General features: G+C 37.0%; 1 protein-coding gene, 1 long non-coding RNA gene and 1 other non-coding gene across 4 annotated transcripts; 2 read left to right on the top strand and 1 right to left on the bottom strand.

Moving 5' to 3' along the window:
- The first annotated feature begins 20 nt into the window (after positions 1-20).
- On the top strand, positions 21-6,053 carry LOC125496041 (uncharacterized). 2 transcript variants are annotated; one of them, XR_007272701.2, is made up of 3 exons: positions 21-315; positions 1,156-1,215; positions 5,868-6,053. It is a non-coding gene; the product is annotated as an uncharacterized LOC125496041 (long non-coding RNA). The 2 variants fall into 2 exon arrangements; XR_007272700.2 differs by lacking the exon at positions 5,868-6,053 and adding an exon at positions 3,967-4,210.
- Positions 6,054-13,922: 7,869 nt separating this feature from the next.
- Positions 13,923-15,235, top strand: LOC130590800 (uncharacterized). Its single transcript, XM_057393356.1, has 4 exons — positions 13,923-14,078; positions 14,238-14,309; positions 14,576-14,863; positions 15,017-15,235. Exons 1-4 carry the CDS (start codon positions 13,923-13,925, stop codon positions 15,233-15,235), a joined length of 735 nt encoding a protein of 244 aa, XP_057249339.1.
- Positions 15,236-22,599: 7,364 nt separating this feature from the next.
- LOC125496125 (small nucleolar RNA R71) lies at positions 22,600-22,706 on the bottom strand. The gene has a single exon (XR_007272826.2). It is a non-coding gene; the product is annotated as a small nucleolar RNA R71 (small nucleolar RNA).
- Between the last annotated feature and the right edge of the window lie 2,579 nt (positions 22,707-25,285).

The following is a 25,285-nucleotide window of genomic DNA, read 5'->3' as shown; positions in this document are numbered from 1 at the left end:
TAGAAAAAAAAGAGGAAATATGAAAACAGGATCTTCATCCCCCTCCTTCTCCTTTGACTTGTTCAAGGCACAAGAACCAAGAAAAATTCAACACCTTCCTCCATCTCCTCCCTTCTTCTTCGTCTGAATTTAACACTCAAACCAAGATTTTGCAACACCTTCCTTCATCTCCCTCCTTCTCCTTCGTCTGGTTCAAAGCACTCAAACAAAGAATTTCAACACAACTCACTCAACCACCATTACGTTTTCTGCCCAAACCTCTTTTATAAATACTGAACTCTCTCAGCAAATTACTCAAGTAAAACAATTCAAAAGGTTTGCTTCAATTCAATTCTCTTCTTCCTAATTTCTGAAATTTTGTTTTGAAAATCAAAACTGAAATTCAAACCACCATAAACAATCTCTCTGTTTTCTTCCTCCATCGAAAAACCACTGCACCACTTTCGACCACCCTCGAATCACAACCGCCGACCACCGCCGTCCTTCCTTCTCTTTCGCGACGCCCTTGCGGCCCCTATTGCGTCCCCTGCAGCTCGCGCCAACCCACATCTTAAACCTCCAACCTTCTGACCCCCCTCGCCGAGCCTAGCCGTGCGCCAGCCAAAACCACCACCATAGAACGCCTTCACCCCCCTGCTTCCACCTCCTTTGTATTTTTTTTCTCCCTCCTCTTCTTTCGTTCTTCCTTCTCAGTTTGAGAAACTGACTTTTTCTTTTACAACTCCTTTTCCTTTTTGCCTTTTAGGTTTATTTGTGTATTACTTAATTTATTTTGTTTACTTTTCTTTTTATTTTCAAACAAAATCAATGACTTTCCTAAATTAGCCTATTTTACTGAGTTAGTATGTTTTAGTTTCACTTAATCCTTTATCACTTGAAAATGTTCATTGACCTTCTAAAACAAAGTAAGAAGTAAAATAAAGTTAGTTTTCAATGTATAAAATAATATTTTAAGTTAATGAAAGTTAAGTTGAAGTAATTTCGTAAAAATGATTTCATAAATGATTTAAAAACCATAACTTTGAGTCATAAACTCTCTTAAAATCATAAAGAATTTCTTTAATTTTTTTGGTTTATTTAAATTGTATATTTTATATAGGTATATAAAAGGGGTTATTTAGGAACTAACTTAGATCTCGTTAACATCTATTGTAGACTCCGATTTCGTAGACGAGTATTACCAGGAGTGCTTAACTTTTGGGCACGTGGCACGAGGTAATCTCCGATGTCCATCTAAACATAGATCCCGTTAGTATAAAACGAATTGATTACATGATTATTATGCGCTTGTAAAATTTATAAGTATGGACTATAATTATGGATTATCGAGCTAATGCAGATTATGAATACGAATGACAAAATGGATAACGACTATGGATTTTGATTATGAATTATGAATAATGGACGATGTACGATATAAGAACGATGTTTATTATAACGTTATTAAAACCGCTTAATGTCATTTAATAATGTTATGATTATTATTAGTATATTATTATTATTATGATTATTATTGCTATTATTATTACTATATATCATTATGATTATCATGAATGTTATTATTAATATTGAGATTTTATGAAAGTTGAAATTGGTAAGAACTTGTGATCATGAAATGATAAATGAACTCAAGTGATGATTGTGAATATGAAATGAGTTATTGAAATCGCTATGATAGGATTGAGGTTATGATTGAATATGTTCACACTAGATTGAACAAGATGACGTCAATGTGTACGTGAATTATGTGATGATGTGAATTAAAAGATGTTAATCACCTAAAATGAAATATCGGAGAGAAATGATGAACAGGTTGCCCTGTATGAGTGGTTCAACGGCCCCCTACAGGTTCTCTGGTTACTATGTTGATTATTCTGTTACTGTCTTCCTTCTATCTTGTTGTGATCCAAGTAGAAGGGGTGTGCACACTAGGGACTCTGTTATTATGGCCATTATGATATACGTAGGTGGTTACAGGGGTTCGCCCCGGCCGACAATGTTGAAGTAAGTGGTTACAGGGGATTGATCCCGCTTACTGGCGTTCTCTTTCCTCTCCTTGAATAACTGGATTAATTGAATTAATAATATGATTATTCAGTGTATATATATATATATATATATATGTGTGTGTGTGTGTGTGTGTGTGTGTGTGTGTTTATGTCCTATGACTTCCAAAACTATTAACTTGCTACTTTACGAAGTATTTTCAACTTAAGTATTTTACGAGATGGAGTTGGAATTACTCAGTTTTTTCTTATTTCTGGGAGCTTGTCTCTCTTGTCTCTTTTCAATGTGTGCAAGTGGGTGATCGATCGGGGGAACAAAAGGGAGATCATTTAGAGTTTTCATCCACTTAGCATATGATTAGCTTTCGCTGGAACTCTGAAACACTTGATTAATTAGTAATGTTTAATGAACGATTCACTTGGTTATAAGAATTAATGATTTTGAGTTTATTTTTTAACTTAATTAGCCTTGCATTTATTTCCAAGGAGATAAGTGCGGCGGTAGCAACACCCGTCGGGTCGAACCCTCGTGGATTTTCCTCCCCCAAAACCCGAGTTCTACTAAATGAAGAAGGGCTCGGGTCGGCGCGGGTGTTACATCTTCTTCTTGAGTTTCATCCAACTCTTGATCTTTGGCTTTTGCTTCCTTGTTCTTGCTAGCATAAAATTCTCCCACCAAAAGGATGCATACCCCTTTAGCTTATTAATTGCAACCTTAAAAGCCTTAGCATCATAATCATTATACTCTTTGAGTTCAAAAATTCGATCACACCTTGCTACCCACTCCAAGTAATTCAACATCTGGATCAAGGTTTCCATTGAACTCACGACACTAGTAGAAAAAGGACGATTTGCGTCCCACCAAGTGAGTCGCACTAAAACGAAAACGACGCAAAAACATAATATGCGTCGCACGGGAGCCAGAGTGCGACGCAAAATAAGTGTCATATGTGTCGGATCCTCATGAAGTGCGACGCATATCAAGGATGTGCGTCGGACCCTGAGATCCATCCGACGCACATCGTTGCATCCAAGGACAAAATTTAAGTCCCTATCTGCGTCGCACGTTATTATGGTGCGTTACAAAAGGCTGATTTGCGTCGGACCCCTGGCCCATCCGGCGCAAAGCACTTGAAACACTGCACTCATGAATGGGCTAAGTGCGTTGAGTGGTCTCCACGTGCGACGCAGATGGGCTTCCCATAAAGCCCATATTAACTCCCTTTGCGCCTCTTCCTTTCAAACCCTACCTACCCTCTCAGCCTCAGCCGTTCCTTTCATTTCTCTTCAAACCCCACCCCACTATCTCTCTCCAATTCTCTGGTTCTTCAATTCAAAGGCCTCTTCCTTTCATTTCTTTCAAATCCCCCCAAAACACCACCAACTACATCAAAATTCGAACAAAATCGTATCTTTTCAAGTTCAAGTTCTCAAGTTCGCATCCAAGAAAATCTGTCAAGCGCCTTTTCCGTTTTCCCGCGAGCGAACGAAAGTAAGACCTTCAGCAAACGAACGAAAGACATTCATGAGTAAGACCTTTTCCGTTTTCCGGCGAGCGAACGAACGAAAGAAAATTCTGATTTTCCGTTTCCCGTTTTCAGCACTTTGACACGTTTGAATTCTTTCGATACTTAGATTTCGTTCATCAGCGTCTTCAATTTCGTTTTTTAATTTTTAGATCTGATTTTTATTTTAGTTTTCAAATCTGAAAATTCGTTTTTTCATTTCAGATCTGAAAAATAAACTCTTTAATATCTGATTTTTTTTTTTTTTACTTTTTTGGCATTTGAAAAATTAAAACACACATAGTTCATGCAATTAAAAATTATAGCCTTTCATTTTTATTTTTATATTTTATATTTGATTTTTCTCATTTACTTTTTTGGTATTTTTAGGGTTTATTTTCAGATTTAGAATTTCTTTTGACTTTTAGTTCTGAAATTCTTATGTTCATCTTCAGATCTGGAAATATCTCGAAGTCGTCTCCCTCGAGTCATTGGAAAACTCGGCCTTAATCTTTTCAGATGGAATAAGAATTGTACGCGGATATATAGTTACTCATAACATTATTTACAGATGGAATTGTTCTAGATTCAATTTTAGTTTAACACTTCATTGTATCTATATTATTATAGTGGTTTGTAATACATATATGACATTATTAATGCAGAAATACATTTTTTTGTATCTATATTATTAGGCAATTTGATTGTGATTTTTAAATCATATTCTGGAAACTATTTGCTTTTGAATCATGTTAGTACGAGCAATATTGTATTTTTGGGAGAAAAAAAAGTTTGAAAAAAACACTCATTTGTGTCGCATGGAGTAATACATGCGACTCAGATTATAGTTGCTTGGGCTTGCTGGGCATTGTTATGTCTCCTTTCTGGATCGCATGTTGAGACATGTCTGATGCATATGATAAACCATATGCGTCGCACATTGCTCCACATGCGACGCAAATCACTCATATAGTGTGTCGTGTGCTAGTCCGACGCATGTTTAGTCTCTCCCAACTGCGTCGAGACCTGTGCCGTCGGACCCATGTCCGACGCAAATGGACGCCTCACATCCGACGCAAATCATAGATTCTGTACTAGTGGTCTTCTGATGCGTATGAGGATTGTTAATTATGTAGTATTCTAAATCTGTTCGAATTCTATGTAATTTAGGAGTTTTAATTTTTAGTTTGTTATGAGTTTGTTTGTTTCATAATTCTAGTAGGAATAGGACTCTTAAAATCCTAATCCTAGTAGGATTAAAACTCCTAGTTTTGTTAGGAGTATATTAGTTTATGAATTCTAGTTAAGTTAGAAATTCAGATCCTAGTTGGATTAGGATTCCTAATTGGATTAGAATTATAGTTTAGTTAGAATTCTTGTAGTAGTAGAAGTCTTTTGCTTACATGGTTTTTACTGTCCTAATTGGGATAGGTTTTACTTGTTTTAAGCTATTTAGGAGTTTTAGTTAGTTTATCTTTTAGTTTTTTAGTTATCTTTTATGTTTTCTAGTCCTAATATAATTAGGTATGTGTAATGCCTATATAAGGCATCTTTCGATCATTAATAAAAAGAGATTAAGAGTTTATGAAAATTTTATTTTCGTGAGTGAATTGCTTACAACCCATTAATTGATATTCAGGAGAGTTTATTAAATAGTGTTTAAACAACTTAATTCCAGGAGTGGCCGGTTTGAGTGTGTTTAAGAACCACTGAATTTGATTCAGGAGTGAATTCAGCTTAGTACTTGATTAATTAAGCCAAGAGTGATTTAATTGAATCAAAACCCTATTTGAGAGTTCATGAGTGATCAATCAAATAGTACTATCCTTTTGTTCGAGTGTTATTCGAGTAACTTTATTAAAGTGTGGAATCATATTCTTATCAATGATGATTATGATATGCTTAAAAGAAATGAAACATGATAAATTCAAGTGAAAGACGGTTCTTGGCAAGTATCCCATTTTTCTTGGGTCGTGCACGTACCTTCCGGCCATTTAACCACCTCCCGTTTAGTTAGGGCTATTTTCCTTGGGTGGCACCGCACATATTTATATTATGGGCATTAACGCCACCCCTCGTTTAGTGAGGGTTATTGTCCTCGGGTGGCTGCCTCCTGTTTATGATGTTACTATGTTATGTGGAGACATCCCTTCTGTTGTATGAGCCAAGTTACCAAATAATATGAATCAAGATGATGAACATGATAAAGAAGATAATGTAACATGATATTGTATGTTTGCGAAATAGTTTTACTTATTCTATTCTCCTTGTTTATAAATAAATGAGTTGAAATGAATTTACATTGTTATAGTATGTTACTGAGCCTCCGCTCACGACGTTTTGTTTTATGTTTTAGGTACCGATGGTGATAACGGGATGGCGTAGCAGTGAGGAGTAGTATAATATCTAGACTGATGTAGACTCTCATGGTTTTAGTTTAAGTTAATGTCAGACTTTGATTAGTAACTAAGTTTCTTTTAATCAAGACTAATGTTGAATTCATATTATATTTCACGTTATAATATGTTTAAGTTTATGAGTTTATGTTGCCTTGTATTTTCTAATGGAAAGTACGACAGTAATGCGCCGCCTTTATATGTTCCGCTGCTAATAAACGACTAATTAACTTAACAACGATGATTAGAGGTCGGGGATTTACACCAACAATGGAAGAATCTATGTTATGAATTAGAATGAAGCAGACACCAATCCTAATGTTGTGACGGGTACTTACCTCGTAAACACTAACCCTGCTTATTTGCTTTTTGATTCTCGGGCGTCTCATTCTTTCATATCTAGTTCATTTGTTGAAAAGTTAGGTTTAGAACCCTCAACCTTGTGTCAAACTTACATAACCATAACTTTAGGAAAAGTAGTTCCTTGTAGTTTCCTATACTAAGACATACTCATTACTATAATAAGATCTGATTTGTCGGCTTATTATCTTATTCAATTTGACCTACCCGACTTTGATGTAACATTGGGGATGGATTGACTTGCTAAGTATATGGCTAGGATAGGGTCATACCTAAAAGGTGTCTCTTAGAGGGCCAAAGGGAAATAAAATATCTTATCAAGGAATTGTGATGCGGATCCTAAGGCAACTACTCAAGAAGAGCCAATAACACTTCTCATGGAGTAAATTGTATTCACTTTGATGGCTCAAAAGAATGCAAATGTGTTATGTGTTGCTTGGACTGAAAATGAAGCTACTTAGCATTTTAATGTAATGTCAAAGTTAGTTAAAATGTTAGTTAAAGTAGTTGAGTCGTTTTAGCTTCAATAAGGCTGAAAATATCTAGTAGAAACTGATCGATTAAGAGTCTAGTTTTCATGGTTGTATTTTAGGAAAGTTGCCTTAGACTTGTGGGAAAAGTGGTGTGCAAGGTGAGATCTTGAGTGTTGTATGTGTGATTTTGTTCTAATTAAGAAAAAATCTGGAAATGTTTCCTTAAGTTCAACCTAAATTCTAGGCTAGAATTAAGGGGAGAACTTTCCTAATTTACTAAGTGTAAATCGTGGTTTATGGTGTGCTTGGAGGACAATTTAATTCTTGTCATGAGTAATATAAATAGTCATGTCATGCTACCATACAAGAGTATGAATGATTAAGACAAGAACCTTGTTATTGAATTTAATTGTGCTTTCAATTATCTTTGTCCATTAAGTTAATTTCCAGGAGTCCTAATTAATTTAGTGTTTAACCTACTTAATTCCAGGATTGGTTTGAGTGAGATTAAGATTCTTAGTGAGTGTTCAGGAGTGTTCATTCACCAAAGAAATATCCTTGTTACTTATTACTAATTTTCGATTTCTGATTGCTCTTGCTCAAGTTGGTGTTTTCTCTTGAGTGTTTAACTATCATAGTTGAGCATTCATATCAAGTGGTATTAGATTTTCTAGGAGGCTGATGATAGAAGGGATTCTACCCTTCAAAGACCCAAGGTAATTTGTTACTTTTCTTCTCAAATTTTCAATCTATCAGTGGGGATAAGTGGTGTTAGGGTTCTTTTGTGCTTTTTAGTGTGTCGAATTGTTGCTCCTAGTTGTCAGTTTTATTTGTTATGCTTGTTAAAATGTTGAATGTTATGGAGAAATTGGCTAAGGCTATAGAAGATATAACTAAGATGCAATATGATTTTTAAGAAAATTATAATGCTGATGCGAGCCATGTTAGTAGACTTGAAACAAGAATGGATGTCATAAATTCTATATTTATCACTAAGAAGTTAGATAAAAATAGTGTTGATTATATTGGACAATCGGACGATGATGAGGAAGTTAGGGTCCTTAAACATAATTTCGATTATGATAGGGGATTAAAGTTGGATGATTTCGCGGGAGATTCTAGTCCGGAAGATTTCCTTGAGTGGATTAGACAACTAGAGAAGGTATGTGACTTTAGGGGTTTTGATGATCAAAAGTGGTTCAAGATAATTTCGGTTAGATTGACCAAGTACGCTGGAATTTAGCTAGAAAATTTGAAAGCAAAATGTGCAAGAAAGGGGAAGGACAAGCTAGTAGTTAGACTAAGTTGAAAGAAAAGCTCAAAGAGAACTTTTTTTCGAGTGATTACTAGCAAAAAATAAGATCTCAAGTTGACAACTTTGTGCCAAGATATGTTGAGTGTGCATGAGTACACTATGGAGTTTGACAAGTTGTGTCTTATTTGTGACTTGGAAGAGGAGGCACTAAAAATTGCTCGTTTCATTGAGAGATTGAACCGTTCTATTGCAAGGAAAGTGGAGGTGTCAATTTATGACACTTTTGATGATGTGATACAGGAAAAGTTGATGCAAGTTTACTAGCTCTTGTTCATAAGAATGTTTAAGTGGACCTTGGATCAATTGATGTACATGGAGGACTCTTCATGAGGATGACTACCAAGGTTGTAGTATGTTTGCTAACCAACTTAGGTTGCATGGATTAGGCGTGTGGATGACATGCTTATGAGAGTTCTAGTTATATTAGGACTCAAACTAAATTTATTGCTTTCCTAGTTCTATTTGTATTAGGAATCATGGTTTTGCATACATTCTTAAAACAATGGATTTTACACCGATTCAAAAGTGTTAGGAGTCTCGGACTTAGGGACTTGTACTAAGCCTATTATGGTTAGGGTCACGTTTTATTATGATAGCATAGGGTGTTGTTCGAATTTTTCATAATGTGATTGAATAAAAGTTATGTGAGTTTTGTTAAAACTTAAGTGCGCAAACACAAACACTCTTGATTGCTGGCTTTGCCTTTACGCATCAAAACCCTTAATTTGTTCATTGTGGTGGCTTTTCCTTCATCATTGAGCTTCTAAGAACTATCTTGTTCTTGTTTCTTGATTCTTGTTCGAACATATCTCTATTATATAAGCCAAGGGAGGAGGTGTGGTGTCCTCTTTTGAAGTGACTAAAATACCCTTAATGATCTAATTAATGGAATGAAAAAAATTACAAAAGCAAATCATTTAGAAATTCTCATTCCAACTTGCCATTTAAAACAAGTTTAAAATGATATATGCATCAAATACTTCAATCAAAAATTAAATGGACAAAATATTTATATCTTATAAAAAAAGATGGCATACATAACGTGCACATGAAAAGTCTGAACATTCACTACCTTTGATACTCTTTAATTCAGTTAAACCAACTCATTATTTTTGTTCTTTCTGTTCAATATTCATTCACAAAAAATTAATGTTAACAATTACTCACAACCTTTTTACTTTTTTACATTAGCGAATTAATATATCTAAATTCATCAAACTGTTGAATTTTTCACATTTAAGTTTAATCATAAATAAAGTACGAATGGAGTTTCTAATAAAATAACAAATTTTGAAATTAACACACGCATCGCGTGCATATGAAGGCTAGTAGTTACTTATTACACATTCTTCCGCAATTCTACATAATTTACTTAGATTGAATACATCATCTGGTATAAGGAGCTTTGGTTACATCCATTACAACAATTCGAATACATTCATCCACACAAGATTCAATTTTTTTTCGGTTTTTTTTTTTTTTTGCTTTAAGGTGGAGTAGTTTGATCTTGAAGAAACCTTTCAGATCAAATCTTTTTTTCAAGATTCTTGATTTTTCACAAAGTTTCATCAAAGGACATCCTTACTAGTTGTCAAGTGGTGAAAGAAAATCATCCAAGATCATTGAAAACATTCAAGAATCGAATCATACACCTAGTTCATCCGTTGCTTGGTGCGCAAGTTTCTAGCTTTCATCCAAGTTATGTTTGGGTTTTACTATGGAGGACGAACAAGGAGGCATGAAGGGTCGAGTCCCTAGAGGACTAACCTTTGAACAAACTTAGAACATGCGTAGGGATTGCCAACTAGAGGATCTAACTACACACATGGATGAATTGATGCGCATGATACAACAAGGGCAGCGTGGGAATCAACGCAACAACACTCCTAGTCCTGTTAGGAGTACTATAAACACCCCTGAAGAGTTTAGTTCATACAAGGAAACTAACAATCCTAGGCATAGAAGGCCACCAAAGGAGGATGATTGTGGCTTAAGGCTCTTCTCGAGTTTGATGGAACCATGAAGCCTGAAACATTCTTGGAATGGTTGCAAAGAATGGAATGAGTCTTTGATTACAAGGACTATGATGATGCCGAGAGATTTAAAGTAGTTATCCTCAAGATGACAGGGTATGTTAGCTTATGATATGAAAACATAAAGACTAAGAGGCGCAAGGATGGAAAGCCTAGTCTATGTTCATGGGAGAAATTGAAGGCAAGAATGAAGAAACGCTTTCTTCCTTCTGATTTCACACAAGACTTGTTTCAAAAGCTACAAGTACTTCAACAAAATGCCTTGAGTGCCGAAGACTATGTTGTGGAGTTTGAAAGAATCAACATGCTTTGTGATATGAACGAAAAGATCGAGTACAAGATAGCGCGATTTATCTCTGGCTTAGATAAGAAGATTGCTAAGAAGGTTGATCTCCAACCCTATTGGAGTTTCGAGGATGTTGTTCAAGTGGCTATAGGGTTGAGAAGTATTCCAAGGCCAAGAAAAAATCGACCTTCAAACCTTTTGTGAAGAACTATGACAAAACAGTAGGCAATAAGAAGGATGAAGCAAGTGGAGCAACGCCTACACTTAAGTTTGATAAATTCAAGGATTTTTTGGTTAAAACACCCTTATGTTTGGTCATTTTTAAAACAATCCCCCTTTTGTTTTTTCTTTTGAAATGAACCCCCAAACGTTTTACAAAAATTTTGGTTGCACCCCCAAAACCTAACTTCCGTCAAATCCAGACGTTTGTGGGACCACCTATGCTATTATATAACAACCACTTCATCCCCAAATCAGGATATTCCCTCTCTCACAACGTCATTTTCCGACACCCCCAAAGTGAAGCTGCTAATCCAAAATTTCGAACGGAAAATTGCAATTCCACTCTCAATTGACAATTCCTGACATCCTTCAAATCAAATAAGTGTTACATTCATTTCTATGCAATAAATTTTGGGTAATTTTGCGATTTTAGGGTTTATTTGCTTATTTTAATTTAGGTTAATTGTTCAATTAGGGTTATGGCAACCAAATGCAATTGTCGAATTCTTTCTAAGATTTTGAGGTCAAGGATGCATGACAATCCTGGAAGGAGCTCTATGCCTGCAAATTCTCAAATGTTCATACCAAGAGAAGGGTGTGGATTCTTTGGATGGGTTGACAAGAATTAGGAGGAGTAGCAGAAGTTGGTCATTAATGAATTGGTGCTGGAGAAGTGGTTGTTGACACATGAAGTAACGTTTCTAAAGAGTGAAATCGCAAAGATTCAAGACACTAAGCCAAAGGTGGAAAATTTGGTGGTGTTGAACAAAAAATCAGGAGCATCAGAAAGGCAAAATGCACTCATTCCATGATGACGAGAGAGAGAGTGTTGGATGAGAGAGACTGGAAAGAAAAGATGAAAAGGTGTAGATGATGACAAGAGAGAGATGCTGAATTTCTGATTGAAGCAAGTGAGAGAGATGAAATCAAAATGAAGGAATTGAATGAGAGAGATGAAGAGGTTAGTTGAAGGGTTTTATTACCAAGGATACAAATGGCATTTCATGCAACATTTAGGAGGGAAAATGGAAAAAAGGGCCCCACAAACGTCTGGATTTGACGGAAGTTAGGTTTTGGGGGTGCAACCAAAGTTTTTATAAAACGTTTGGGGGTTCATTTCAAAAAAAAAAACAAAAGGGGGATTGTTTTAAAAATCACCAAACGTAAGGGTGTTTTAGCCAAAAAATCCTAAATTCAAAGGTGACAAAGGGAAGACCTTCACACCCTTAGCTGCTGAAGAAAGGCACATTTGTTTTAAATGTAAGGGTTATGGACACATCTTGAAGGACTGCCCCAACAATAGGGGCATGACTTTGAGAGACACACAAGAGATTGATGAAGACTATGCAAGGGGTAGCTTCGAAGAAGACGAGTTTGATGGTGATCACACTAAGAGCCATGGAGATGAGAATGCTTATGAGGTTGATTTAGAAGAGGAACCAGTCAATGAAGGCAAGGAGCTCATTGTTTGACGCATGTTACTTACACAACCAGCTCCTTTGGACGACACTTAAAGGGACAAGATTTTCTTCACTCGTTGCCTAGTGAAGCAAATGGTATGTGACTTGATCATTGGTAATGGTAGTTGTGCTAATTTTGTGTCTACCACCCTCATTGAATAACTAAAATGGCCTACATCTAATCATCCAAGCCCCTATAAGTTGAATTGGCTTAGTGATGACAAGGGCATCAAAGTAACAAAACAAGCCTTAATCATGTTCGAAATTGGCAAGTTTAAGGATGAGGTTTTGTGTGATGTTTGCAACATGGATGCTTGTCATATCTTGTTACGGAGACCATGACAATATAGCTGTTTTGTGAAGTATGATGGGCGTTCTAATGTATGTATTGCCACGGTGGGAGGTAGAAGACAACATTGAAACCTTTGACATCCTCTCTTACATCAAAAGGCTCATTGTTGGTGAGTGCTAAGGAGATTGAGAGGGAGTTAGAAGGAGAAAGCGAGGGTTATAGTTTGGTTGCAAGAGAAGTTAAGGGGGAGCAGCAAGCATATAAGTTTCCTAAACACTTTGAGAGTGTACTTGATGAGTACATTGATGTGTTCCCTCAAGACCTACCTCCATGGTTACCACCAATCCGGGGAATAGAGCACCAAATTCACCTAGTTCCAGGAGCATCCCTTCCTAACAAAGCTTCTTATAGATGTATTCTTCAAGAGACACGAGAGCTGCAAAGACAAATTGAAGAATTTATGTCTCGGGGTTATGTTCGAGAGAGTATGAGCCCATGTGTCGTTCCTACTTTGTTGGTGCCTAAGAAAGATGGTACTTGGGACATGTGCATTGATAGTAGGGATGTTAACAACATCATTGTGAAGTATTGTTTCCCCATTCCTAGATTGGATGACATACTTGATGAGTTACATGTCTTTACTATTTTCTCTAAGATTGATTTAAGGAGTGGCTACCATCAAATCAGGATGAGAGAAGGAGATGAGTGGAAAACCGCCTTCAAGATTAACTAAGATGGGGTTATGAGTGGCTTGTCATGCCATTTGGACTTACTAATGCACCTAGCACATTCATGAGATTGATGAATGAGGTGTTGAAACCCTTCTTAGGCAGGTGTGTGGTGGTGTATCTTGATGACATCCTTGTTTATAGTCGAAGTGTTGTAGATCATCTAACTCACCTTAGGGAGGTCTTTGAGGTGTTGCGCAAACAAAAGCTATATGTGAAGTTGGATAAGTGTTACATTCTTGGGCTATATTTTTTTAAAGACGGCGTTTCAGTTGATCCTTCGAAGGTTGAGGCAATCAAAAGTTGGACTATTCCTTCCACCATTGTGGAGGTACGTTCCTTTCATGGTTTAGGTTCTTTTTATAGAAGGTTTGTGCGCAACTTTAATAGTGTTGTAGCTCATATGATTGAATGTATTAAACAAGGGAAGTTTACATGGACTAAGGGAGCTCAACATGCGTTTGATAGCATCAAAGACTTGTTGTGTAATACACCTATCCTTGCACTTTCGAATTTTTCACAACCTTTGAAGTTGAGTGTGATGTTAGTGGGGTTGGCATTGGAGCTGTTTTAATCCAAAAGAAACGTCCTATTGCATACTTTAGTGAGAAGTTGGGTGGTGCTAAGCTCAATTACTCCACATATGACAAAGAATTCTATGCAATAGTTCGTGCACTTGATCATTGGAGTCATTACCTTCGTCCAAGTCACTTTGTGCTTAACTCTGATCATGAGGCATTAAAGTATATACATGGGTAGCAAAAGCTAAACCCTAGACATGCCAAATGGATTGAGTTTTTGCAATCTTTTAATGTCTCTTCTAAGTACAAGGAAGGTAAGGCAAATATGGCGGCAGATGCTTTATCTAGGAGGCACTCTCTACTTGGAGTGAAGAGTTCGAGACTCCTTGGGTTCGAATTCGTGAAGGAATACTACAAGGAGGATGAGAAGTTCAAGGGGGTATTGAAGGAGTGTTCCAAGGGATCACATGGTGCTTATATGGTACATGATGGGTTCATTTTTATAGGCGATTGACTATGCATACCTTCTTGCTCTATTCGTGAGTTGTTCGTGAGGGAAGCTCGTGGTGGAGGGTGTGCTAGTCACTTTGGAATGAACAAGACTTTGGCTATTCTTCAAATACATTTCTATTGGCCAAAGATGCAAGGGGACGTTCAAGGTGTTATCTCACGTTGTGCTACATATCAAAAATCAAGAGATCTTTTCACCAAGGTTAGTCTCCTTTACCTGTTTCGGATTGTCCTTGGGATGACGTGGCTATGGATTTCATTGTGGGATTGCCTATAACATAAAGAGGCAAGGATTCTATAATGGTTGTCATTGATAGATTTTCTAAAATGACACATTCTATTCCTTGTCATGAGACAAATGATGCTTCGAAAGTGGTTGATTTGTATTGTGAGATAATTCGTCTCCATGGTGTTCCTAAAACTATTTTAAGTGATAGGGATATTAAATTCATGAGCTACTTTTGAAAGACTTTGTGGGAGCTCCTTGGTACCAAGTTATGCTTTAGCACATCACGTCATCCTCAAACTGATGGGCAAACTGAAATCACACATTGTACTTTAGGCACCTTACTTCGAGGATTAGTTAGCAAGAGTACCAAGGATTGGGATGTGAAGCTTTCATATGCTGAATTTGCTTATAATAGGTCACCTACATATGCCACAAGATGTTCTCCCTTCGAGGTTGTCTATGGTGTTAATCCTAGGGTGCCTATTGATCTTTTTCCCTTTCCTAATGATGAGGTTTACCATGTTGATGTATGCTAAGGAGAAGGCGCAAGCAATGCTCAAGCTTCATGCACAAATGAAAGCTAGGATTGAGAAGGTGAACGCAAAGTACCAACAAATGACTAACAAGCATCGCACGCAGTATGTTTTCAAGGTTGGTGATTTGGTTTGGTTGCACCTAAGGAAGGAGGAACTCCTGGCCTTCACAAGAATAAGCTCATGCCACACTCAGATGGTCCATTTAAGATTGTGGAGAAGATAAATGATAATGCCTTCAAGCTTGCCTTACCTGGAGACTACCAAGGTGTGGCATGGAGTAGGCGTGTGCATGGCATTCTTAGAGTTCTAATTCTGTTAGGACTCAAACTATCTTTATTGCTTTCCGAGTTGTATTGGTATTAGGAATCATGGTTTGCCTACTGATATGATTTTGGAAGGCTATTCTAGACTCTTGATTGAAAGTTGGATTCTTTTAGTGTTTATGATGGTGTAGTTTGAATATGACAAGTTAAAGTGAAACTTGATTTTGGAAGGCTATTCTAGGATTTGCATTTACTGCTTAGGCTTTGGATTCACTCCAAAAACTTTGATTCCAAAGGAATAGGTTAAACTAAATCATAATCTAACCTTATCAGGTTAGGTGCCTTTATTTATAGGAGAAGAAGCAAGAAAACCTTGCTCCCCAAGTACATCAAACCACACGGCCGTCTAGTAGTAAATAAAGAAAGTATTCTCCCTTAATTCTAGCCTAGAATCTAGCTAGAACTTAAGGAAACAAAAGCTTAAGGAAAGATGGCGAATCTTTCCTCAAATACAACTAAACCACACGGTTACAAGGAGTCCCTTGCACGCCACTTCACACTTTAAACTTTAGGGAAACTTTCCTAATCTACAAGTTATGACAACTAGGACTTGAATGAACCAAAACAACCAAACATTTTTGAACCTTATTACAACTGAACTTTAAATAAAAACATATATTTTTTAGTTACTCATCTCTTGTTATTAAGACACGATTTAGACAATTCTCCCTTATTACAACTGAACCTCTTCTATTTCATTCTTTTCATGCAGCAAAAAGTTGTAGTATTACTCATCTCTTGTTATTAAGACACGATTTAGACAATTTCGAGCAACGTGTCCTAACCCTGGGCACTTGTAACACACCACCTTCTTAAGAGGAGTTTCCTTCAAACCACCAGCATGTAACTTACCTCTCAAAACATCCACAACTTCTTGTGTAGTGGTTTTCAAACACTCACCTTCCTTAGATGCAAAAGGATTTTTGGTTTCGGATTTTATGATCTTAATCCTCCAAAGGGCGAACCTTTCTGCTGTTTTTCCAACTTACATGCTAATGAGCATACTTCATCAAAAGTGGTTAAGGGTTGAAGTTCCACAAAATTACGTAAGTTTTTAGTTAAAACAAGCACAAATTTAGCAATACTTTGTTCTTCTTGGTCACGACAATCACAAGCAATATAAAGTCGTTCAAATTTTTTAATATACTTCTCAACACTCACAGATCCTTAAATTAAAGAATTCAGTTTTAAGAACAAGTCTTGTTTATGTGTACTTGGCACAAATCTTTTATTTAACATAGCTTTCAATTCAGTCCAAGTTTCAAGTGGTTGTTTACCTTCCGTTTCATGCCTGTATTGAAGTGATTCAAACCTAAAAGAAGCATAACTTGTAAGCTTAAGCGTGGCATATGAAAATCGTGTGTGATCTTCAAGTTGTTTGTGTTCAAGCAAACGTTCCATTCTCCTTTCCCAATCCAAGTATATTTCCACATCTTCATCACCATCAAAGAATGGTAGGTCCAAAAGTTTCAATTCTTATTCTTTCCTTCTATTATTCACACTAGAATTAGAAGTAGTAGGTCGAGTGCTCCTCAATTCATGCACGTCACGCTTCATTTCAAGCATGTATGTATTGGTAACAATTTGCATCTTCATGAGATACGCGAGTTGTTTTGCTAGGGTTTAATCACATCCATGTCTTCCGGCATGTTTAAGGATGTATAGCCTTTCCTTTGAGTTATCCCAGCAGCCACAACAATTTGATATGATTTTTGAAGGCTATTCTAGACTCGTGATTGAAAGTTGGATTCTTTTAGTGTTTATGATGGTGTAGTTTGAATATGACAAGTTAAAGTACTCTAAAGTTGATTAGCAACAATGGATATGGAGTTATTAAATTCACAAGCAAGGATTAACAACAACTAGGGTTTGCATTCACTACTTAGACTTTGGATTCACTCCGAAAACATTAATTCACAAGGAATAGGTTAAACTAAATCATACTCTAACCTTTACATGGTTAGGTGCCTTTATTTATAGGATAAGAATCAAGAAAACCTTGCTCCCCAAGTACATCAAACCACACGGCCCTCTATTAGTAAATAAGGAAAGTATTCTCCCTTAATTCTACCCTAGAATCTAGCTAGAACTTAAGGAAACAAAAGCTTAAGAAAAGATGGCAAATCTTTCCTTAAATACAACTAAACCACACGGTTACAAGGGGTCCCTTACACGCCACTTCACACTTTAAACTTTAAGGAAACTTTCCTAATCTACAAGTTATGACAACTAGGACTTGAATGAACCAAAACAACCAAACATTTTTGAACCTTATTACAACTGAACTTTAAATAAAAACATATAATTTTTAGTTACATGTAAAACCTATACTTTAGGAGTAAAATAAAACCATGTAACGACCTAAGAAAGCATTTAAAGATAGCTTGGTGGAGTTATCTATGCATACATCACCTACGTTCTTAAAACGATGGATTCACATGATTCAAAAGTGTAGGAGTCTAGAACTTAGGGACTTATCCTAAGCCTATTAGGGTTAGGGTCACGTTTTATTATAAATAGCATAGGGTGTTGTTCGAATGTTTCAGAATGTGATTGAATAAAAGTTGTGAGTTTTGTTGAAACTTAAGTGTGCAAACACAAACACTCTTGATTGCTGGTGGCTTTGCCTTTACGCATAAAAACCCTTATTTTGTTGAAAGCTTCTTATGCCAAAATTGATAACTCTTTTGAACCTTATTCATCTTATAATTCTTATTCATCTTCTAATAAGAACTATGAGGGGTTCAAGAAAGAAAATGCATCGAAAGAAGAGAAAAGGGTGGTGAAACAAAAAGTATTCCTGTCTAGGGAAAAAAATTGAAGAAAATAGGAAGTGCTTCAAGTGTCAAGGTAGAGGACACATTGCTAGTAACTGTCCAACCAAGAAAGCTCTTACTATGAGGCAATACATGGCTTTGAATGAAGAAGAAGAGTTGTATGAGTTAGTGCCAAAAGAAGACCATGGTGAGTGTAGTGAAGAAGATGCATATGCCAAATATGATAGTAGACTCATTAGTGTTGTTAGGAGGATTTTACATGTTGATTGCCTTCCAAGCAAAGAACAAAGAGAGAACTTGTTCCATACTCGTTGCAAGGTGGGTGAAAACACTTGTAACATGATCATTGATATTCTTGCACCAACGTAGTGGCAGCAGATTTGATGAGTAAATTAGGCCTTGTTGTGAGGGATCATCCACACCCTTACAAGTTGAGTTGGCTTGATGATAATACGGGACTTAAAGTGAATAAGCAAGCATTATACTCTTTCTCCATTGGAAGCTATAAAGATTAGCTATGTTGCGATATGCTTCCTATGAGTGCTTATCACGTGTACTTGGGAGGCCATGGTAATTTGATAGAAAGGTGATTTATGAGGGAGATTCCAATGTATATTTTGTTTTGGTTGGTTCAAAGAGGATTAGATTGCATCCTTTAGCACATAGTGCCAAGGTTCACAAGAAAGAAGAGAAGAAAGCTAGTTTGTTCCTTTTATTCAAGAAGTTCGAAAAAGAGGTTGAAGAAGAGGGTGTATGATATGCCTTGTTTGTAAGACATGCATGCTGCTACATTTTGAGAAGGTGATAAGTAATCCACAACTTGATTCACTTATGGAAAAATTTGGAGATGTATTTCTGAAAGAGCTTCCACAAGGGCTGCCACCTTTAAGGGGAATTGAGCACGCCATTGATCTAGTGTCGGGGGCCCTTTGCCCAACAAACCATCTTATAGGTGTGATCCAAGTGCTTCAAAGGTGTTGCAAGGTGATGTGGAACTTGGTGTTCCAGATGGATATGGAGGTCTCTTAATTAAAAGAAACAGTTATGGATGTGTTTGAAGGGTGGATTGTGAGTGAATCTTAAAGGCAACGACTTCAAGTTTGGAAACAAGGTAACAACTTGGATTCTCTAGTAAGGCTAGTCTCATAATCTTTAAGCAAATTTCAATAACTCTTTTCTCATTAATGAATTCCGTGCATACAATATATAGTACTTAAAAGAAAAACTAATGCAACTAGAATAAAGAAAGATAAAAATTAGGAAACTTAATCTTAATCCTACTAGATATGGAGTACACACCTAACTAGATAGAATCAGCAACAATAACCTAATTATAATCCAACTATAAGCATATAATAATCATAATAGAATTAAAAACCTAACAAGCTTAAAACAAGTAAAACCTCTCCCGATATGGTAAGCAAAACCTTGTAAGAAAAAGACTTTTATTACCACTATAATTCTACTCAAAATAGGAATCTTAATCCAACTAGGATTTGGACTTCTAACTCAATTAGAATTATGAACAAACTAAACTTTAATAATCCTAATAGAACTAGGAATTCTAATCCTACTAGGATTAGGATTCGAAGGGTCCTATTCCTACTACAATTAGGAAAATTACCAAGACTCCTAACAGAACAAGGAGTACTTTGCAAACTTCATATCTAAGAGAGACTAAACACTTCTCCTACGCATCACTTACACATCAAAAGGCAAATTGAAGAGTTAATTGCAAGGGGATATGTGAGAGAAAGCATGAGTTGTTGTGCGGTTCCCGCTTTACTTGTGCCTAAGAAGGATGGTACATGGAGGATGTGAATTGATAGTAGGGCCGTGAATAACATAACTGTGAAGTATAGGTTCCCTATGTCGAGATTGGAGGACATGCTTGATGAGCTCAATGGAGCTTCGGTTTTTTCAAAAATTGATCTTAGAAGTGGTTATGATCAAATGAGAACTAGGGAAGGGGATGAGTGAAAAACAACATTTAAAACTAAGCAAGGTGTTTACGAGTAGATGGTGAGGCCCTTTGGCTTACGCAACGCCCCTAGCTCTTTCATGAGACTTATGAATGAGGTACTTCGTTCCTTTTTAAATAAGTTTGTTGTTGGTTACTTAGATGATATTCTTGTTTATAGTAAGAATGTTGATGAACACTTGCTACATTTAAGAAGCTTATTTGAAAAGATTAGGGAACAAAAGTTGTATGGCAAGATAGATAAGTGTGAATTTCTTGTTTCTAGCCTTGTGTTTCTTGGCTCAAACGAAGAGTTCATGTTAACCCATCCAAGGTAAAGGCCATCTCTTCATGGTTAGCTACTACTAATGCACATGAACATCGAAGCTTTCATGGCTTAGCTTTGTTTTATAGGAGGTATATTCGAAACTTCTCTTCTATTATGGCTCCTTACTGCTTTGTTAAAGAAAAGAGAGTATGACTGGTCTCCTTTGGCTGAAAAGGCATTTAAAGAAGTGAAAGAGAAGTTGTGTAGTACTCCTATACTTGTTTTGCCAGATTTCAACAAGTTATTTGAGGTGGAGTATTGATGAGTCATATTAATATAGGTATTTCATGATGCATTTAGGTTGCATTTTAGGATCATTTAGTTGCATTTTTAGTCCATAATTGCATATTAGTTACTTAAGTTGAGAAGATATCACTCTTGTGTGTGTTTTCAGTGTTTTTGATAGTTTTCAGGTATTGAGAACACGATTGGAGTATTATTGGACAAGCATAAGCATGAGAAGCATCTAGGAAGGAGCTAAGTCAAAGGAGTCCAAAGGGCATCTTCGAGTCGGATTGCAACTCAAACATAGCGGAAACATATTAAAAGAAGTATGGAAATTGAGTCATGTGCACTCTTTTGATCATAACTCATTATCCAGAGATCGTAATTTATTTATTCCAGTAGGGTTGGTAACTAGACTTGAAGAGCTTTCCAACGGTATATTACACGCCCCGATACGACTTCTAGTTTGCGAGATATGGTCTTTACAAGTTGACGTTGTTTCGCAGGTCGAAAACCCGCGTCCGCGGGTTATTCCGTGTTTCCTAGTCGAATAAGGCTTTATCTTTTGACGAATTAGACTCTATTTTTCTAGTGGTTTAGACTCAAGGGAATATTATTATTTCCTATCTATATTTTATTTTTTTTTTCCATCATTAATTCATAAAAAATTAGAACTCTTTTTTCTCTCAATGAGTGAAGAACCCTAGTTTTGCTTTTTCTCCAATTACATTGAATTTTCAATAGAAGCTTTGATTTTTGCAAGATTGGTTCTACAATTGGTATTATTTCTCTTCTCTTCTTATTCCTATTCAATCCTTTATTAATTCATGTTTTCTTATTTAATTATGAATATGTCTTCCCTAATTATGATTGAGTAGTCTATTTCTAGGGTTTAGGGGGATCCATGATCAATTAGGAAGGGATGTTTATTAAAGTATTGATTTTAGATGCATGTTGATTCCTATTGAATGTTTTTATGTCTATTCAATCCAATTTGGCCAGATTTGATTGTTATAGTGTTGCAATATTAGGTTATGCACGAGAGGTATAAACTTGATATTAAGGTAGTTTCAATAGGTAGATGGTATTAATAAATTGCGAGAGCCTGTTAATACCGTTCTATGTTGATTTAGACTTGAGAGAGCGAATCAATTATTTAACTGCATTATTAATTGTTGATTTTGTTTTTATCCCGAAATATTGATCATTGGTGAACCTATGCCCTAACTTTTTATTTTGATAATTTTGAATTTATAGTCTAATTTTAGTTTAATTACTCACAAACACTCGTTCCTATACTCTAGATTTGACTGACAATTAGGAAAAGAACACTGTTTCTCTGTGGATTCGACCCTACTTCCCTGACTACTATTTGTTAGAGGACTTTAGGATTACTTTTGATAAGGTGATACGACTTTAGCCTGTCAAAATTTGGCGCCGTTGCCGGGGAAACGGTTTTGTTCCATTTTCTTTAATTGTTTTAGAGTCTAGATTATAACTCTCGTCTCAGAGAACACTTGTTCTTTGGGACAAAATCTCTTAATTGTTTGTTCTTTAGTTCTTCTATGCGCAGGAGTTTGAGTTCAGATTGCCTACAATTTGATCCTGAAATCGAAAGATCCTTTCATAGACAGAAGAACTTTTCCAGACAGTTGCGAGATAATCCAAGGGAAGATAATCCTTTGGATTCTGACTCTGATTCTAGCAGCATTGTCTCTATTACTCCACCAGAATCAGAGATGGCTCAGAGGCTTACTGACTTTTCCCAACCCTCTTTGGCTGAACTTCCCAAGAGCAATCAAATGCCTGAAATCGAAGCTGTAAATTTCGAGATCAAACCTGCATTGCTAAACATGATCGAAAGAAAACAATTTGGTGGTGGACCTAATGAAGACCCTAATTTCATTATCAAGGATTTCTGCCAATATTGCTCTACCATTAAGCAGCAGGGAGTGACACAAGATCAGATTCGGGAGATTCTTTTCCCATTTTCACTTCGAGACAAGGCAAAGATGTGGTACAATGGGATTAATCGAGCCACTCTTGGGATCACTGATTGGAATACCTTGGCCCTAGCTTTCTACAGAAAGTACTACCCTCCAGAGAAGACTGCTAGGTTGCGTAGTCAGATTACAAATTTCACCCAAGGGACTGATGAGTCTTTACATGAGGCATGGGAAAGATTTAAAGATCTTCAGAGAGAATGTCCCCATCATGGTCTACAAAATGGTTCCTAGTTCAGGGATTCTACAATGGTTTGGGGAACAACTCGAGACTTATCCTTGACTCTCAGCAAATGGGAGATTCATGAAACTAGAAATTGATGCTGACATGATTTGATCGAGGAGATGGCTATCCACAACTCTCAATATGGTAATCCTCGAGGACTAGCTAACAAGGGTGGAAAGCATGAGATAGATTCTATATCCTATTAGCTGCACAGATGAATGCAATCAGCAATAAGCTTGACAATATGCAACTCTCCTCTCCTGCAAGTGTTGCTGCTTTGGTACTACATCCGAATTTTGTTGATAATTGTGGCATAGTTGGACATTGGGCACAAGAGTGTCGGAGCTCTCGAACAAGTTAATGCTTTTCAAACATATCGCGCCGAACAACCCATACTCCAACACATACAATCCAGGGTTGAGAAATCATCCTAATTTGTCTTACAAGAGCACTAATGTCCTAAATCCTCCTATACCACAACCACAAGCACAACAATTGAACCAGAGGTATTACCAACAACCTTCCCAACACCCTCCTGGTTTCTCTAGACCACCTTTCAATCCATCTCAACAAGCACCTCCTGCCGATCCAATGATGGTTGAGATGAGAAATAATGCTACAAATGCAAAAGATAGCAAGCTGACAAGGCACAAATTGAGTCCATTCTAGCTCACAATAAGATGTTGGAGAATCAGTTGGCACAATTGGCTACTTCGAACTCTACTCGCCAACAAGGTGCTCTTCCAGCAAACCTGTTCAGCCTACAGATTCGGCAAATGCCATCACTCTCCGAAGTGGTTCTCACTATAATGGACCACCCATGCCTTTGATGATACTTTGAGTTGAAAAATGATGAGGAACAGGTCTCAGCTGAAGCTAAAAATGACAAGGAGAACTCTAAGCAAGCAACTGAACATGAAGAGACCAATGAAGCCAAAAAGCCTGCTATTGAGGTTCCTCCTATCAAATTCTTTCCCCAATCGTCACCTCAAGAGTAAGCTAGACAAGCAATTTGGTAAGTTTTTGGAAGTCGTCAAGAATCTTCAGGTAACAGTTCCTTTCACGGAATTAATTACTCAAGTGCCTGCTTATGCAAAATTTATGAAAGATATCTTGACTAGGAAAAGGGCTTTTAATGAGGTGGAGACGGTTGCTTTTACTGAAGAATGTAGTGCCCTTTTACAAATAAATCTCCACCAAAATTAAAAGATCCTGGTAGTTTCTCTATACCTTGTCACATTGGTAGTTTGTTCATTGATAAAGCTTTATGTGATTTGGGGGCTAGTGTGAGTGTTATGCCATTGTCAGTTTCCTCAAAATTGAATATGGGAAGTTTGAAAGTTACCAATATTACTCTACAAATGGCCGACCGTTCTGTTAAATACCCCTAGGTATTTTAGAGGATGTGCTTGTTAGAGTAGGTAAATTTTTTATTCCCGTGGACTTTGTTGCACTTGATATGGAGGAAGATCGGCAAATTCCAATCATTTTGGGTAGGCCATTCCTTCATACTGCAGGTGCCGTTCATTGATGTGAAAAATGGTAAGCTTACACTATCTGTTGGAGATGATGAGGTCACTTTAATCTAAGCACTGCTTTGAAAAGTCCTATGCTAGAGGAAAAGTGTTGGAGTATTGATGTGGTTGATGTAATTTGCCATGATAACATGCCCAAGCTCTCTATAGAGACCCCTTGGAGGCGGTACTTTGTCTTGATTCTTCCACAGGTGATGGCAGTATATGGAGCAATGAAGTAGATGCTATTGAGAAGATGCTAGCAAGTGAAGAATTTGACCTTGATGGATGCCAACAGGTAAAGAGGTTCGATCGATTGTGTGTAATGTGGAGGTAAACGGTCGTTCGGGACCTGCATAAACCAGCGCTATTCGTGAGGCAACCCGAATCTCTAACTCTTCCTTTTCCTTTTACTCTTCATTTCTCCAAACAAAAGAAAAAACAAAAATATTTGCATATTGAATTTACTTGAATTCAAGTCATTTTTATTTTTTGTGTTTTTGAATTCACTTGAATTCGTTTTTTATTTTTTAGTTTAGTTAGTTTCTTTTCGTAGTTTCTTTTAGTTTTTTTTTTAATTCACTTGAATTCAATCTTCCATTTTGATTAAGACTAACCATGCTAACAAGTGTTGTCTAGTGGTTTTGATGTGCTAATTTTGACCCTAGGTGAAAGCAAGAGCTCCACCATGCGCCCGCGGGAATTCGAATCCCCTCTCACACCACCTTCTGCCAGCCCGCGGGGTCGAGCCTGCGCCCGCGGGGTGTAGCCCGCGCCCGCAACCAAAATTTTCCCCACATCACCATTTTTCTGTCCACCCGCGGGATTTCGAACTCCCCTACTACCATCCGCACACCCAACCAACGACACCCAACCAAAAAAAAAAAAAACCAAACAAAAACCCCACCCCTCAAACACTCTCGACCTCACACATCCTCGGGCCCACCCTCCCTCATCTCGACCCCCCGGCGCAGCTACCCTACCATCCCCACAGCCACCTCCCTCCCTTTTTTCATTCACACATTCTTCAAACCCTAAACCTTCTCATTGAATTGGG

The sequence above is a fragment of the Beta vulgaris genome, chromosome 3 (genome assembly GCF_026745355.1).
Source record: "Beta vulgaris subsp. vulgaris cultivar EL10 chromosome 3, EL10.2, whole genome shotgun sequence".
NCBI classification, from domain to species: domain Eukaryota; kingdom Viridiplantae; phylum Streptophyta; class Magnoliopsida; order Caryophyllales; family Amaranthaceae; genus Beta; species Beta vulgaris.
The sequence above is the reverse complement of the archived record's forward strand: the minus strand, read 5'-3'. Positions and strand labels throughout refer to the sequence as shown.